Here is a 16907-nt window from a genome sequence, read left to right as displayed (position 1 = left end):
GCCACAAGTAAAGGTACATGCCAAGCACATTACATCATTCGTATATTTTTGCACAGAATTTACCATCACATAATTTTGGAGCTGGAGGAGATCTTGGAAGACCAATTTTCCAAATGCCTGGCATCATCCCGTGGCCACAGCACACTCGAACTCCAGATTCCTAACTCCTCTCCCAAAGTTACTCTGTGCTGTCTTCCCATGGACGGCACAGAAACACCCTACATCTTAACACTCTCAAATGTACCCAAATACCATCTAGTGCAGACCAGGCAACACAGGCTTTATAGGCAGACCCGCATCTGAATCCCAGTCCACCATTTCCCAGGTACCTGGTCTTGGACAAGTTACATCATCTCTGAGCCTTACTGTCTTGAGTTGGTACAATGGAGGTGACTATACCCATTGCACAGAGCTCTTGGGAGCACTAAGAGGGTTTAGGAAAAGTACCTGCTATGTGGCAGGCCCTTAACACTCAAAAGCTTTCTAAATACTACTTTATAGCCAATCATTTCTACAAAAACTTGCTGTGGACTTTGGTGGTTGGCATCTCGGAAACCATGTCACCTGTCTCCCGTGCTGCAGCAGACTTGTGTTTCAATCACATGGGTCCCACCTCTGGCTTAAGGAGTGGGGCCTGACTACCTCTAGCCAAACCACTTCCCCTGTGTAGCACTGGTCCACAGATGGCCGTAGAAACCCAGATGGCCCAACTGGAGGGAAATCTGGTTGAGGAGGAGTAGTGATGAGGCTGGTGTCAGCCCTCTTGCAACTACAGGGGGAGTTTGCATTAGAGTGATATAGGCGTTATAGAGAACAGCTGGGTGGAGAATCTCACCACTAGATCAAGCCTTACCTGAAGCCAGATATCAGTTACATGAGCAAATAATCCACTTACTTCAAAGCCAGATAGAGACAGATGTTCTATATGTGTCAGGGAAATGGCACATAGTTACTCAAGAGATATTAAAATAAGACAAGACAGATGACTGGAGACATCTGACTGTCAATGTCACAGAGCCAGCCCACATCATCTTCAATCCATTGGTGAAGACACACAAGGCTATGATGAGGGGACATGGCGGATCATCAGCAAGAGCAATGCCAGAGATGTGGGCAGTGGAAGGTTGGCATTTTCCAGGAGTGATGGTCCTCCCAGTGAGGGAATGAGGAGCCAACAGACCCTTACCTCCTTCCGTAGTCTGATCCTGGTGGTGATGTAATATCTCCTACTAACCACAGGACAGGGCAAGAGCATGAAGGCTCCTTGACAGTGCTGAACCCCCGAATCCACCAACTTTGGAACTGCCATACCTGCAATATCTTGTCCTGTGTGATAGGCTTCCTGTTGTTTACGCCACTCCAACGATCTTTGGCATTGATAGCACATCAATGGCACCTCCCAAAGATCTCTAAGTGTAAGAACTGTCTGCAAAGTTCCCAAAGCAAATGAAAACAACCGTACCCTGATTTGAATAGATAGATATATCCATAAAGCACATCGAGGGCAACTAAAAAAAAATCAAATGATTACAGACATTAAAAGTAAAAGATCAGGAAGCTCATGAAGTCGAAAGGAGTTGCCTCGCAACTGAGGCAGGACTACGGAAGAATATAATCCATTTTCTACTCTATAACCAGTGAAGTTACAGGATTCCAAACTTGGAAAATGAAGGTAAGGGCTTCAGGCCTTTCTTTATACGTTCCAGAAATGAGAACCTACTCCAGGCCAGACACTCTGCTGGGCTGTCCCCAGACACAAGTTAGGGGAATAGAGACATGAGCAATATCAACACATCTTGCCCTTAAGGAGCCCGTTGCCTATCAAAGGTGGGGGGTGGGCGGGTAGGGGGCGGTGCTGTAAATACCACAAATGAGCTGTACATTTAGGGTCACAAGGTAAGGAGCAGAAATTAGGAGGTTGTCATGCTCTGGGACGGGAAAAGGAGACATGAGGTGAAGCGTGCAGAGAACAGAACACTTAGCTGTGGTTTGGTATGTAGTAAGAAGATGTTGGGAAGGTCCTGTGGCACTTCACACAGAGAAAGCACACGCAGTAAAAGGGTCTGGGAGGGAATGATGCCTTTGGAGACCCACAGAAGAATAATACTGAGGTTCATGGCTTGGAATGGAAGGTTTGGGGGCTGGAGGGTCGAGACGAAAAATGATTGGAATGATAGGCAGGGGCCAGGTTTGGAAGGAAGGCAGGAAGGGAGGGAAGGAGGGAGGGAGGAAGGAAGGGGCTACATGTAAAACTCTAAGAAAGGAAGGCAGGAGGCATGGATGCTTGTCCTGCAGTCACATCCCTTCTCTGGGCCTCAGTTTCCTTGCATTGGTAGGACATGGTTGGTGATGCGGAGAACAGGTGTTGGGCGGGGGGGAGGGGAGCATCTAAGGCATCAACAGCAGAGGTCACACCTTCAGTTGCAGGTAGACCTTTTGCAGGGCCAAGGAGAGAGCAAGGAAAGACTGATCAGTTGGTTAAAAGTAATCTTACCAACTCCTGGCCTGTTCTGCACATCACCCTGTTTCCATACATCACCTGAGTCTTTGAACTCTTAAGTGGGGGGTGTCAGGGAGGAACGCCAAAACGAGCGGGCATAATTTTCTCACTTCTACACTGTTTCTTCCTTTGTGGGCTGTCTTCTCAGGAATACTGGCTCATGACAGCCACATTCATGGTGGCTGAATGACGAATGTGGCAAGTAGGTGACATTGTCCTCTCTATGAAATACTAAGCACAGACATCTCCTCAACATTTGGAAGCGTCTAGGAGAGCTTTGACTCACTGCAATTGAATATGTAGTTTCTTCAAATCCGCACATCTGCTCACTTATATCACTGTCTATGGTGTCTTAAAACGTGTGCAGATTCTTCTTTCCCAAAGGTGGTTTTTTCCAGGGAAAAGGAAAGAGTAACCAATAGACCCCACCCCCACCCCAGACCTAAAATTCTCTAGGCTGCTCATCTTCTATAGCAAGAGCCCACAAGCTTTTTCTGTAAAGGCGCAGAGAATCAATAGTTAGGCTTTGTGGTCCACGGGGTCCTGCCAATGTTCAACTCTGCTGTCAGCCACAGTGTGAAAGCCACCTTAGATGCCACCTCACCAGAGGAGCGGGGCTGCCTTTCTAGAACTGTATTTACGAAAAGACGTGGCAGGCTCCTATCGGATTCTGCTGTTGTTATTTCAAAGGACTTTGAGATAATGAGTACAACTTCTCAGGCACAAGCTTTTTAAGCAAACAAACCAACAAGCCACACCATTGCCACGGCGTGTGTCTGGACTTGGCCTGTGGGCATGTCTGCATCCAGGAAAAATGAGAAAAGGGGAGCGGGATCCTGGGAAGCCAGAGACCTCCAGGGGGAATATTCTCTCACCCATTTCCGTCACGGTGCTTACCTTCTGCCATGGCTTTGATGTCATCAAGCGCGGGGATCACTTTAGGTCTCAGCTGTTCGTGAATTCCGCCTCCTAGCAATGATTTAACATCTAAATCCCAAGAAGCAGAAGGGGCTATGAGGGTAGGATCCACGAATTTCTGCCCCCCCACCCCTTACCTGCATTCGCCTCCCCCTGTGGGACTTCCTTTCCTAGAAAGTCATCCATCTGTGGTCTCGCCTGCCCCGAAGGCCCCTTTTTTTCGTCCTCCACCCCACCTACGTGCTGATTCTTGCCGAGATTTTCTTCACGCTATTCAAAGTTCCCACACCCGCAGTTCCCATACCTGCGGACTCGGCATTTAAACGCGCAGGTGTCCCCGGCTCTCCGGAAGTTCAGACTATGCATGTTTAGCCTTTACGAAAGACCTACGTTAGTACCAGTTTTCACTAAGGTAAAGGATTTTTGCTTTGATGAAAACATCGCTCATCGCTGGTTTTGCAGCGAGACGAGCCCAGAGACAGCAAGAGTGGCGCCCCCCAGCGCCTTCCGCGGGAACCACACCCAGCATCTCAGGCGCAAGCACCAGAGCTCCGAGCCGTGTCTGTGAGCATCTGGGCTGTATCTCCATCAGACGTATGCATCCGTTAGCAAGATGTGTCCCATGGTATCAGGAAAGCCTAAGAGAGGTGATTTTGGGGGTCTGGGAACGCTCAAAACATTTCCCGTATAAATTAACGGTAATCATTTCTTTGCTTTATGCCATTTTTAGTTTATAGAAGTATTCACAGGAATGCTCAGCTTTCGGTTAGCGGTTAGCGCGGGCGGGGGCGGGATCTGTCCTGGAAACACAATGTTGATGAAGGTGAGCTGCAACCGTTATCTCTAATCTTTCCAGCAAGGCCCGGGGTTCCCAACATCGGCACTATCAATGTCTTGAGCTGGATAATTGGTTGTGGGGGCTGTCCTATGTGTCGTAGGGTGTCCGGATGCATCCCTGGCCGCTACCAACAGGTGCCAGTAGCTCTGTCCCCACCCTCACTGTAGGGACAACCAGAATGTCTCCAGATGTTGCCACATGTCGCCTGGAGGGCAAACCAGCTCCTGGTTGAGAACCACTGAGCCAGGCTGTGTGTGAACTCCTCGCGGACCCGCAGGGACCAGCACTGCCCGCCCCTCGATTTCTGAAGCCCACTGGTTTCTCTGGGGAGCCCACTGCTGTCTGTAACAAGGGACCTGACAGAGACCCATCTCCTCTGTCACAAGGGGAATGAAGAACAAACACTTCTGACTAAAGAAAGCAAAAGCATTTTTACAATAAAAGCTGGGCTTTACTCATCAGGTAACAAGCTGCAAATTGTCACTGTTGGGAATTGTTCTGTTTTGCTCCAACTTTCATGAAGAAATTGTAGACATCGCATACTTTATCCCTTAGCCCATGTTTTATGGGAGATGGTCCTCGCATCTTCTAGCCAAAACAAACAAACAAACAAACAAACAAATGAATTCGAGGCAATTTTAAGTCTTACTCACTATCCAGATCTGAGAATGCCTTTTCCTTAGTGGTGGTGTACTGGCTCAGGATATAGCTGATTTCCTAAAAAAAAAAAATAAAATAAAGTAAAATTGCATGAGACCTCTTCTAAAGTTCAAAGCCATAGTAAAAAGAGATTTAACATACAAAAACTACCCTGAATCCAAATATGAAAAAAAATAAAGCAGGTTCTTAAAGACGCTTATATGTTCTGATACCCAGACTTCCTAATAACACTCCAAAACTTCTTGGCTCAGGAAGCATGATTTATACTTTCTCCTGATTCTGAGAGTCTGGGCGGGGCCGGCTCCCCTGGGGACAAATGGGCCCCTCTCCTGACATGGCCTCTCATCTTCCAAGTGGCCAGTCTGGGTGTTTTCACATGATGGTCCTGGCAGCAAGGGAATGAGAGCGAACACTGCAAGGTCTCTGGGAGCTTGAGGCCAGGGTCACGTGCACTGCGTTCTTCTTGCCATGGCAAGTCACAGGCACAGACCAGATTCAAGGGGTTGGAAACGGATCCACCTCTCTCTTTTTTTTTTATGTTTATTTATTTTTGAGAGAGACAGAGTGCAGGGCAGGGAGGGGCAGAGAGAGAGGGAGACACAGAATCCGAAGCAGGCTCCAGGCTCCGAGCTGTCAGCACAGAGCCCGACGTGGGGCTCGAACTCACGAAGCATGAGATCATGACCCGAGCCGAAGTCGGCCGCTTAACCGACTGGTCCACGCAGGCACCCCTAGTTCTAACCACATTTTTAAAAACTGATACAATATTTAATGTGTTAGTATTGTTTTGGTAGACTAAACTTAGAAGAGTGCATTTCTGTGTGAAAAAGCCCATGGATCCTAGTGGGCTCTGATTAGTGAATTCAACAGGAGGGCATCCTTCTGCACATTCTGGTACCCATCATCCCAGCATCAATTATTTAAGCTGCTTTCTGCTCAGATATCTTTAAAAACAGTATTTTATACAGGCAAGACATTAACATGCTTCTGGGATACAGAAAAAAATGTGCCCTCCAGCCATCCTGTTCCCCTTCTCCCCAAAACAACTTCTGAGTGTGCATGTATGTGTGTGTTCATGCGTGTGTGTGTGCATGTGTGTGCATGTGCATGCGTGTGTGTGTGTGTGCATGCATGTGTCTCAGTGTCCCCTTCCCGAGGAATTCTACACAACTGTACAGATACTAGCAAATGGGTATTTATAAAGCAGAAAATTTTCATGACAAGAGTAACTGCACACAAATGGCAGGTATTCCCAAAGGGAAAGGATAATAGCACCCAGATTTTTCTTTTTAAAAAAATCACTGGGGCGCCTGGGTGGCTCAGTCGGTTAAGCAGCCAACTTCGGCTCAGGTCATGATCTCGCGGTCCGTGAGTTCGAGCCCCGTGTCGGGCTCTGTGCTGACGGCTCAGAGCCTGGAGCCTGTTTCAGATTCTGTGTCTCCCTCTCTCTGATCCTCCCCCATTCATGCTCTGTCTCTCTCTGTCTCAAAAATAAACTTTAAAAAAAAAAATAAATAAAAAAATCACGAGACCCTTAAGATAGTTAAGCAGTTTTATAATAAGTATTATAATCTTATGTTATACCTTAAAATAATTAATTTTTTTTAAAGTGTATTTATTTATTTTGGGAGAGACAGAGACAGTGTGAGTGGGAGAGGGGCAGAGAGAGAGGGAGAGAGAGAGAATCCCAAGCAGCTTCTGCACTGTCTGCACAGAGCCCAACATGGGGCTCGAACCCACAAAACCATGAGATCACGATCTGAGCCAAAACCAAGAATCAGATGCTTAACTGGCTGAGCCACCCAGGAGCTCCTGTTGTACCTTAAAATAAAGTAAAATAAATAAAATAACAAAATAACGACACCAGTTCTGCAATTACGCTTTTATACTCTTTTGAAAATCACTTGTTGGGCCTTTATTTCCTCATCTATAAGATGAGGATAGCACCTGTCTATGCTGATTTACTGGGTCTCTAGACATCCAAAGGGGGTCCCAGATACATACAGGGACTCTGAGAGGCCCAAAAACAAAGCATCACGGATGTACAAGTGTGGTTTTTACCGCTGGAGCTCCGTTCAGGAGAGTTCTCAAGTCTCTGAAGTTGCTGTCTGCCAGTTTCCGAGTCTTTTCGATCTGGGCCCTCAGGTGGTGGTTTGCCACAAAACCATAGATGATACCAATGCTGCAGGAAATGAAGAAGAGAAGAGAAGAGCATTCAGTGTGTGACCCGTGGTCACCTGGCCAGGCACAGAGCAGCTCTGTAGATGGGAGGGGAGCAGGGCTTCTGAGCAGAGGCCCCATGACGGCAGGACCCTCCTCCCCACCAGTCCCTCTTCCCCGCCACAGCCTTCCTGCCAAGATCCCATAATCCAACATGTGGGCCACAAAACAGGACTCGGTCCTCTTGGAGGAGGCACATACCCGTTTAAGATATGCTGTTCTGTTGAATAGGAAGTCTTATAAATGGAACAATGTTCCCAAGAAATTGTGGAGGAAACAGAAGGAACAAAGGTTATAAGACAGAGCGCATCAGAGTCCCATTCCTGCACACATGTGAATATGGCGGTACATCCTCCTGCACAGTGCACGCATAAACGCACCTCCCATGCATACCTCTGCTCCCTCCAAAGGCAGGGATCCCTCTAATTGTCTCTATTAGTTTTATTTTACAGGTTAAAAAGAAACATGAGTTACTTTAGTATTAAAATGCCACATGAGAAGCTGTAAACAAAGCATACATACTGTATCGTTCTATTTTATATAATGTACCACCTCGAGAAAATGATGGTGCTAAAACTCAGTGGTTCTGTTTGGGGAGGGGTGGCTAATGACATCATCCGCACGTTCACGACATGGAAGTTGACGCCTACGTACTTATGATATGGATGCTCCAGTCTATGTAAAATAGACTTAAATAAAAGAGTTTAAAAAACACTATGAAAGGCATTGCTCATGGAAAGCTACTGTATGTGAAAATTAAAAGCAGAGTTTTCAATTCATCCAAGATGTCTGCATTTGATCACTTTAAGTGTTTTTTTTTTAACGTTTATTTATTTTTGAGACAGAGAGAGACAGAGCATGAATGGGGGAAGGTCAGAGAGAGGGAGACACAGAATTGAAACGGGCTCCGGGCTGTCAGCACAGGGGCCCGATGTGGGGCTTGAACTCACGGACCGTGAGATCATGACCTGAGCTGCAGTCGGCGCTCAACCGACTGAGCCACCCAGGCGCCCCACTTTAAGCGTTCTTAATGCTAACTAGTTACTAACAATCTCCTGACTTAAGTTAATTTGACCAGCTGGTTTTTGTGTCCGAGCCTTCCAACGTTAAAATGTTACATTGAAAATTGGGAATTACTAAGGCTCTTCTGTATTTCACCACTAGATGGCAGCAAGGAATTACACAAACTCCTAACAGAACAGTAATCAACCTACAGAAATGTACAACAAATCTTTTGTTTGTAACTATCCGGTGGAAGATGTGGATGTTTCCAGAACAAAGTTTTGTAAGTAACAGGCAAACACTGTGGCCAAGTGTCTGTTTTTTTGCACCCAGAGTCCCATGTTCTCAGGCAACTTCTCCATCTTGGGAAATGGGGATAATCATTCACCCTATATATAGTCACGATTCATTCCAAACAGCACTGGTTCATTGCTGCTCTCACATAAAACGTATTTGCCCTGAGCAATATTACACAGGTACATTACGTTTGCCAAATGAAGCCAAAAAAAGTCTGTAAGAATACACAGTGTTGAAAAGTATTTCTTATGGTTAACAAGTTGCCATGGAACGTGTACTGGAGTAGGAACATGAGACTCGGGTTCTAGTCCTTCTACTGCCACTAACTTACACAAGCTTGGGAGCTTGGGAAAGTCACTTTCCTTCTCTGAGTTTCAGCCAGTACTGCAAAACTGAAAATTAAACTGGATAAGTACTTCTCTTGTTGCAAAGGAGAGGGGTAATGGATGTCCACAAGTTCTCCAGGACTTTTTAAAAAAAAATTTTTTTTAATGTTTATTTATTTTTGAGACAGAGAGAGACAGAGCATGAACGGGGGAGGGTCAGAGAGAGAGGGAGACACAGAATCTGAAGCAGGCTCCAGGCTCTGACGGGCTCCAGAGCCCGACGCGGGGCTTGAACCCACGGACCGCGAGATCATGACCTGAGCCGAAGTCGGACGCTTAACCGACTGAGCCACCCAGGCACCCCTCCAGGACTTTTTTCTAAGGTTTGGGTTCATGCGGATGGTAATTTAAAAAAAAAGCATATTAACAATAATCTGTGCCATTTGGAACGATCATCCATCGTTACATCTTACAATCCATCTTTGCCAGTCTTAAGTCCACCTTTGTACTCATGAGGCAGGCAATATAGCATAAAAGTAATAGTTATCAAATGATGCACCCATGCCAAATGAGGCCAAATGACCCAAAACAAGGACTTTGGAGTAGTGTGAACAGAAAAATAAAGGAAAAAGTTGGGTTGTAGCAACGCACCTGGATCTTTATTTACCAGGTCCAGTTTCAAACATTCCATCCCATGACGAGTCAGTGCTAACACCTGAGTATACCTGCCCACCCCAGCATTTCACGCTGGGGCCCCTTGCTCTCTCTCTCTCTCCCCCGCGTGTCCACACGGTCACCCATCATGCTCCAGACCGATTTTGTCATGTAAGAAGGTAGAATGAACTTGAGAAACACACAGGTCCAAGTCCACTTGGCTTTCACCGAACCCCCTAGATGGAAGAAGAACCTCCTGGCCCCGAACTCCCAGAGCGCTCTCCCTGAAATTCTCGTGGGCCATTGCTCACTTCATACTCTATTTTGTCTTTATTTCTACCTGTATTTAATTTCCCTAGAAAGAGGTGGGAACTGCTTCTTTGTCAACTTTAGGTGAACGATGGGTCTCTAGTCCACGGGGCGGGGAGGGGGGGGTGCTCAGTGAAAGTGGGTTTAAAGACTGGGCTTTATTTCACTTGTCCATTTAGAAGATTAGCCTTATGTTTGGAGAGTCTTGGTCATAAACTGTGTTCCTTTACTGGATAGATGCCTTTACTCAAAAGATCATCAATCAGTAAAATGAAATGCAATACAACTCTGCAAAACAATACTGAATTTCAATGCAACATATTTAAAAAGACCCACATTTCTGCCAATCAGTTACGAATCCAATTAAAATGAAAGCATTGATCTTTTTTTGAAAAAACCAAACTGTCCTACACAGAATTCCGGAATAAAATTCAGCAGCTTTCAGAGCTGATTTTCAGACCCATAACACATTGTAAATCTTATATGAAGGATGGCAAATTCAAATGCCTACACAGAAACCACAAAGGGCAAAACCTACGATATGAACCGCTAGGAGCTGGGAGGTGGCAGGTGGGGGTGGGGGCAGATGCTCTGCACTGCCAGACTTTCCACTCATTCCAAAAATCCGGAAAGCTGTATTCTTACGTAAAATTTCCCCCTTTAAAATATTACCAACTAAAGGATGCCTGGGTGGCTCAGTCGGTTAAGCGTCCCACTCTTGGTTTGGGTTCAAGTCATGATCTCACGGTTCGTGAGTTCGAGACCTGAGTGGGGTTCTGCACTCACAGCTCAGAGCCTGCCTTGGCTGCTCTCTCCCTCCCTCTCTCTGCCCCTCCCCCACTTGCACTGTCTCTGTGTCTCTCAAAATAAATAAAAAGACTTTATTAAAAAGATAAAATTTTACCTACTAAGTAAAGGGAAAAAAAACCTAAATACTAAGCAGACCAACTGACAGTCTCCATTTAGAATCTCTAATTTAAAACTCTTATTTAAACACAAATAGAGAATAAAGAAGTTATGCTTTTTGTTGCCCTTGATTTAGAAAGTCCTATTATACTATATGTTTTGTTTTCTTTTTTTTGTCTAGTGTTCTGTTTTGAGAGAGAGCACGTGTGTGCGAGTGGGGGAGGGGCAGAGAGCGACTCATAAGCAGGCTCCGTGCTCAGTTCGGAGCTCGGTGCGGGGTTTGAACCCACGATCCTGGGATCATGACCTGAGCTGAAATCTAGAGTCGATCACGCGCTGACTGAGCCATCCAGGTGCTCCCTCAATATATTTTTCAAGCAGAAAAAAAATCACATGAATGTGTCAGCCAACTATTAGAATAGGAGAACACTGAGGGAACTGTCTCACACAAAAAGGGGAATCTGGCATTTGACATAAAAAATATTAAGAACATATGCTTTTATGCGGTACAACAAGATCTCTTGAACTTTTTAGCCAAATATAGGAATTTTAATTTTTATGGTATATTAATATTACATCTTCTATATTTTTAACAGACAGACCAATCTTCTCGCATATACACTTAAAAGTGAACTTAAAAGTTTTAAAAACTGAGGCTAACCCTTTAAAATTTGTAGCAATTTTTTTTTACCAATTTCCACTGACTTGATGAAATTAGCCAATAATTGCCAAATAAATGCTCTCAGTCTATAACTGATCTCTTGTTTTTTTTAAAGATAGTTTTTTAATTTTAATTTTAAATAACTCTTTCATTCACATCTTGAAAATCTCATGATTTTCAGGCATGCTCAGTTTCTTTTCTAGAACCTTGTGGCCTCCATGCCAGGAATTGACCATCACAATCCTAATTAAAAAAATGAATTTTGAAAACAGCCATGTTCCTGAAAGAGACTGGAATTCAATTTTCACCATGGCAACTGGAAAAGCTGGTTTGCTGTAGTCAGAAACTTAGAAATATACTGGAAAAATAAATATGGCTATTTGTTCCTCTTTTGTTACTGTCCATAACCTTTTGGAATTCTAAAAAATGCAGCGATGACAAAGTGTAAAAGAAAGAAGGGAGAGGAAACTTGGCTTTTTCTGGAGTAACACACATCTGCTTCAACAGTCTATAGTGAGAGATGGAAATTCAATTCTGCTGATGGTCAAAAAGACTTACATAAACATATGTCAACGTCTATGAATTCTAACATTCCACAGCTGCCTCTGGAAAAGCTCAGAGAGAGAACATGACCACATATATTCCATATGTACTAGGGGACCTTTCTCCTTAACACCTATGCCTTTCTCAATTAAAAAAAAAGATTTAATTTGTTTTAAATAAAAAAAAAAAGGATGGATGAAAAATAAGAGGACTGAAGATGCATTTAAAAACCAACGTCTGTATTAATTGTGATGTAGTGGAATGCCACGAAATGAAATTGAGCCTGATAAAAGGCAAGTAGACTGCTCTCGGCTTACAAAAAAATCATATCCAAAAAATAAAAAAAATTTAAAAAATTAAAAAAATCATATCCAAAGATTATTTATCAATAGGACCCAATCTCTGCTGAGGTCCGTGAAAGCCGGAAGCAAATATCTCTTTTTTCTTCTTTCTGCCTCCTAGCTTTATTGACATTCTTTCCCCTATTATTTTTATCTCATATGATTTCGTGGACATACTCTTACTCTCCTTTCTATCGAACTGTAACAGAAATCTTCACTTTCCCTTGGTCTTTAACCTCTTTGGCTAGTTCTGATTACTTTGCAAAGAATATACAGCTAGTATTTGACTCATGATGTTGAAAATACTTGCGAACAAATAGAGGTTTCAAAAGACATCATGATAGCGATTCTAAGTTTTACACTTCCAGCCAAGAAGTTTAAACTTCTAGTGTGACTTTAAAGTAAACTAAGTAATCTCAAATGGTACTCCCTTTTGGAGCAGTCTATAATTCATATATAAATTCAATGTATTATGTAAAATTTGTTTTAAATTTGTCACTTGGCCTCAAATAGGTGATCAATTTTGTGGTTTTTTTTTTAATTTTTTTTTTAACGTTTATTTATTTTTGAGACAGAGAGAGAAAGAGCATGAACGGGGGAGGGTCAGAGAGAGAGACACACAGAATCCGAAACAGGCTCCAGGCTCTGAGCTGTCAGCACAGAGCCCGACGCGGGGCTCGAACTCACGGACCGCGAGATCATGACCTGAGCCGGAGTCGGACGCTTAACCGACCGAGCCACCCAGGCGCCCCTCAATTTTGTTTTAATTATATTGAAATTTGAAGTTATGGGTTTTAACTTAGTAAGTTTTACTTGAGTGGGGAAAAATATCTAAACTGAATGTATACAAGGCTGTAGAATCACAGCATGTATTTTTTAAAATAATTTTTTAAACTAAAATATCCCTGGGGAGAAAAAAACCACTTATCTAAATTTGTTTGATGGATCTGAGTTCTGAAGAAAAAAAAACTGTCACCTTCATTTCACATATGAATGAAAGTCAAGTTTATTTCCAACTTTGTAGCTTTATTGTTAATTATATTTTGGTATTTTAAACATAATATAAATAATTCAAACAGTTCCGGGGGAAGTATGACATATGTGACACATAATTATACGTAATGTAAATAAAAGCCCAATTTAAAAGTAGAAACCCAGGGAAGGAAAAATAAGACAAAAACAGAGAGGGAGGCACACCATAAGAGACTCTTAAATACAGAGAACAGACTGACGGCTGCTGGAGGGCAGGTGGGCGGGGGATGAGCTACATGGGTGATGGGCACTGAGGAGGGCGCTTGTCAACATGAGCACTGGGTGTTATATGGAAGTGATGAATCACTAAATTCTACTCCTGTAACCACTAATATGCTATATGTTAACTGACTTGGATTTAAATTTAAAAAATAAAAATAAAAATAGAAACCCAATATAGAATATGTGCTTCATTCAAAAAAACCTGGGAAGTCCATTATTGCATATGTAAACATTTATCTGGGTAAATAGGTTAACTACATGCAACAAAGACTTTTCCTGAAATTATATCACATGTATTTATATCAAGTGAAAACTATTAACTATTAAGTAATCATGTGAACAAGAAGCCCTAAAGGCGAGTATTTTTACATGACACTTTGTCATGTGGGCCTCATTTTGGATGCTCAGGGTATGCCTCTACAGAGGGAGAAGCATGGCTGTCCAAGTCTCTGGATGAATGATAGATGGAAGTTTTAGGCTTAAAAGAAATGCACAATGATCTCTGCTGGGTCTGACGTCTCTTTGGACTGTAACTAACACTTTCCTGGTAGCTGGGAGGAGGTAACCACTTCCATAGCTGTAAGGTCCGTGCATTCCTGAAAAGACTTCAAACACAAAGCAGGGAGACAGGGACATCTGAAATCACCGTTGACCTGATCTCAAGCTGCTCTTCAGAATTCAATGTGCAGAAACAAATTATTTACAGAGAGAGGTAGAGAGACAGACAGAGAGACAGAGAAAACAAAAATAACTCCCTGGTGGTCAAACAAGGGTGCATGAAATTAGCAATGCATTCACTTGGGTCCTGTTTGCACATAGACCGTTAAGGTCTATTATTTAACTATTTGCAGCAAAAGTGTGTCTTTGTTCCAAAAAAAAAAAAAAAATGATTGCCCTGGAGTCAGTGGAATGCACTGCCTTTTAAGCTTTTTCTGAAGATTTTGTTTGGTTGTTCAAGTTTAATTTTTGGTGCGATGAAGTCGGTAGGTAATACCTGAGGCATGGTAGGTAATTCAAAAGAGACAAAAAAAAAATCTATATGCCGTGAGAAGTGATTTCCTTCCTACCCTCCACAACCACCAAAGTTCCTTCCCAGGGGCAACCACTGCGTCAGGGTCTTGGCAAGCCTACTACAGATGCTCTGTGTAAATATAACCAAGTGTTTGTGTCTCTCTCCTTTTTGTTTTTGTCATAGGGACCATGTGGATATATACGTGGTCTGCCAGTTGCTTCTGTGAATTCATCTCTCTTGGGGACTGGTTCATATCAGCACTTCGGGATCAGTCCAGTCCCTTCCAATACTGCCTTCCTTTTTTTTTTTTTTTAAGTTTATTTATTTATTTTGAAAGAGAAAGCGTGAGTGGGGGAGGGGCAGGGAGAGAGAAAGAGAGAGCGAGAGAGAATCCCAAGCAGGCCCTGCACTGTCAGCATGGAGCCTGACGCAGGACTCGAACCCACGAACCACGAGACCATGACCTGAGCTGAAGTCCAACGCTTAACCAACTGAACCACCCAGGCATCCCTAGGTATACCGCCTTCCAATGAATGATCACCCCAAAGCGTAGGTCTTACCAGGATCCCACTAATAGCCACAATTGAAGAACTTTTCTTCTTGGATTTCCATCTAAAACTTCAGCTGGTAGGCCAGCTTAAATTGTTCTGTTTAATCCTGTTTTCTGCTTAAATTCCCGAACATCAGTTATTTAGTGAAACCAGAAAAATCTTACAGCTACCGAGCAAACACGGTGCTTGGAGGAGACAGCGAGGAGGAGGCTGACTGCCAGTCCTCACGGTCTCTGTGCCTCCTTGGGGCCTAGCACTATTCACGTCATAAGCACTTTACTTCTGTCGCTAAATGTCATGACATTCATTGGCTGAATGAATGAGGAAATGTGGAATCATGACCAAATATCGCAACCAGGGGACCCCTAGCGTGAAGCACATTCCTCAGCCGAGGATTCTGATTTGGACTCAGCAAAATGCTACTGTCTTAAGAGCAGTGTACTCCTGATCTGTCAGGCAGTTGGAAAGCTGATGGAGCAGAAGGGACCGTAGAAGAAACACATCCTAAATTATGAAGTGTGTTCCAGGCCTCCGCAGAGGGTAGCAGCTTAACTGCAAATTCAGGAAAAGTGGGTTTATTATTAGAAAGTTAATTCTGTTCTACAGTGTTCTCACATTCCCCGATTCAGGGACTGTACCCATCCTTCAGGATCCCTTTGGATGCACAAATCAACAAGCAAATTCTCTGCCTTCTGCAGGCCGCCTGTCTCCAAACAGCTATTTAAGGAAGGAGCTGCTGGGGCGCCTGGGTGACTCAGTCGGCTGGGCATCCGACTTCGGCTCAGCTCATGATCTCACGGTTCATGAGTTCGAGCACCACGGTGGCCTCGTGCTGACAGCTCAGAGCCTGGAGCCTGCTTCAGATTCCGTGTCTCCCTCTCTGTCTGCCCCTCCCCTGCTCGTGCTCTCTCTGTCTCAAAAATTAATAAACATTAAATTTTTTTTTAAAAAGGAAGGAGCTATTGTTCTGCGGGGTAAATGCTTTCTACAGGCCAAGATTTATCAGCTCGTCTTCGACACAAACAAGCACCGAAGGGTTGGCTTGGCACCCTGATGACAACCCTAACTTCTGGTTATGGTAACATTGTTTTGAACCCCCCGGACAAGCATTTTTGTCTTCTTCTGTTTTATGGCTGTACTGTGGTGGTTGTTGTTTTGTATTAAAGGCATGGGCTGAACAGTTCAAAACACAATCAGCTGTCCCCCAAGATTCTACTCGCCTTATAAATATAGAAATCACCAAGAGGGAGACCGCAAAGCACTTCCTCAGGAAGGGCCCATTCTTCTTCTGACGCTGGTGCATCTCTCCACCGCACTTGTTACAGCAACGACACAGACCGAAGCAGAACCCTACCAGGGGCATCAGAATGACAAAGAGCAGTCCCAGGACAGCACAGATGATGACCCCGATTTCATAGTAGATAATCTGCAAGTCAAACAAAAGAAACAGCATGTCCTCTAACACAAAATAACGAGTAGAACATTCCACAGTGTACCTGTTTCGTTTTTTTTAACCTACTTGCCACCGTGAGTTGAATCTTAATGTGTGTGTGTGTGTGTGTGTGTGTGTGTGTGTGTGTGTGTGCTTCCATCTTGATGCTCCTTCTTGAAACAGAAGTAACAGAGTGGTGCCTGGGTGGCTCAGTCGGTTAAGCAGTTAAGCATCTAACTTCGGCTCAGGTCATGATCTCACCATTTGTGAGTTCGAGCCCCATGTCGGGCTCTGTGCAGACAGCTCAGAGACTGGAACCCGCTTCAGATTCTGTGTCTCCCTCTCTCTCTCTCTCTACCCCTCCCCTGCTCATGTTCTGTCTCTCTCTCTTCTCTCAGAAATAAACATTAAATTATTTTATTAAAAAAAAGAAGTAACAGAGATTGGAGTTATCAGAATGTGTAAACAAGTCATTACTATCTT

General features: G+C 43.9%; 1 protein-coding gene and 1 long non-coding RNA gene across 13 annotated transcripts in view; one reads left to right on the top strand and one right to left on the bottom strand.

Moving 5' to 3' along the window:
• PROM1 (prominin 1) overlaps window positions 1-16907 on the bottom strand; it is a 134190-nt gene that overhangs the window by 38532 nt on the left and 78751 nt on the right. For all 11 annotated transcript variants that reach the window (XR_008421832.1, XM_053901668.1, XM_053901672.1 and 8 more), the window contains 4 exons: window positions 16213-16418; window positions 6978-7098; window positions 4910-4973; window positions 3398-3487 (listed from right to left, as the gene is read on the bottom strand). Coding sequence is in view for 10 of the 11 variants with exons in the window: in XM_053901668.1 (XP_053757643.1) it covers window positions 3398-3487; window positions 4910-4973; window positions 6978-7098; window positions 16213-16418 (481 nt within the window). In the remaining variant the exon portion in view is untranslated. The remainder of the gene's footprint in view (window positions 1-3397; window positions 3488-4909; window positions 4974-6977; window positions 7099-16212; window positions 16419-16907) is intronic.
• On the top strand, window positions 1518-16477 carry LOC109269630 (uncharacterized). Of its 2 annotated transcripts, none has more exons than XR_008421834.1 (2): window positions 1518-1672; window positions 15945-16477. It is a non-coding gene; the product is annotated as an uncharacterized LOC109269630 (long non-coding RNA). The 2 variants fall into 2 exon arrangements; XR_002081178.2 differs by lacking the exon at window positions 1518-1672 and adding an exon at window positions 3898-4065.

The sequence above is a fragment of the Panthera pardus genome, unplaced genomic scaffold (assembly GCF_024362965.1).
Source record: "Panthera pardus isolate Hobbes unplaced genomic scaffold, ASM2436296v1 HiC_scaffold_13, whole genome shotgun sequence".
NCBI classification, from domain to species: domain Eukaryota; kingdom Metazoa; phylum Chordata; class Mammalia; order Carnivora; family Felidae; genus Panthera; species Panthera pardus.
The sequence above is the reverse complement of the archived record's forward strand: the minus strand, read 5'-3'. Positions and strand labels throughout refer to the sequence as shown.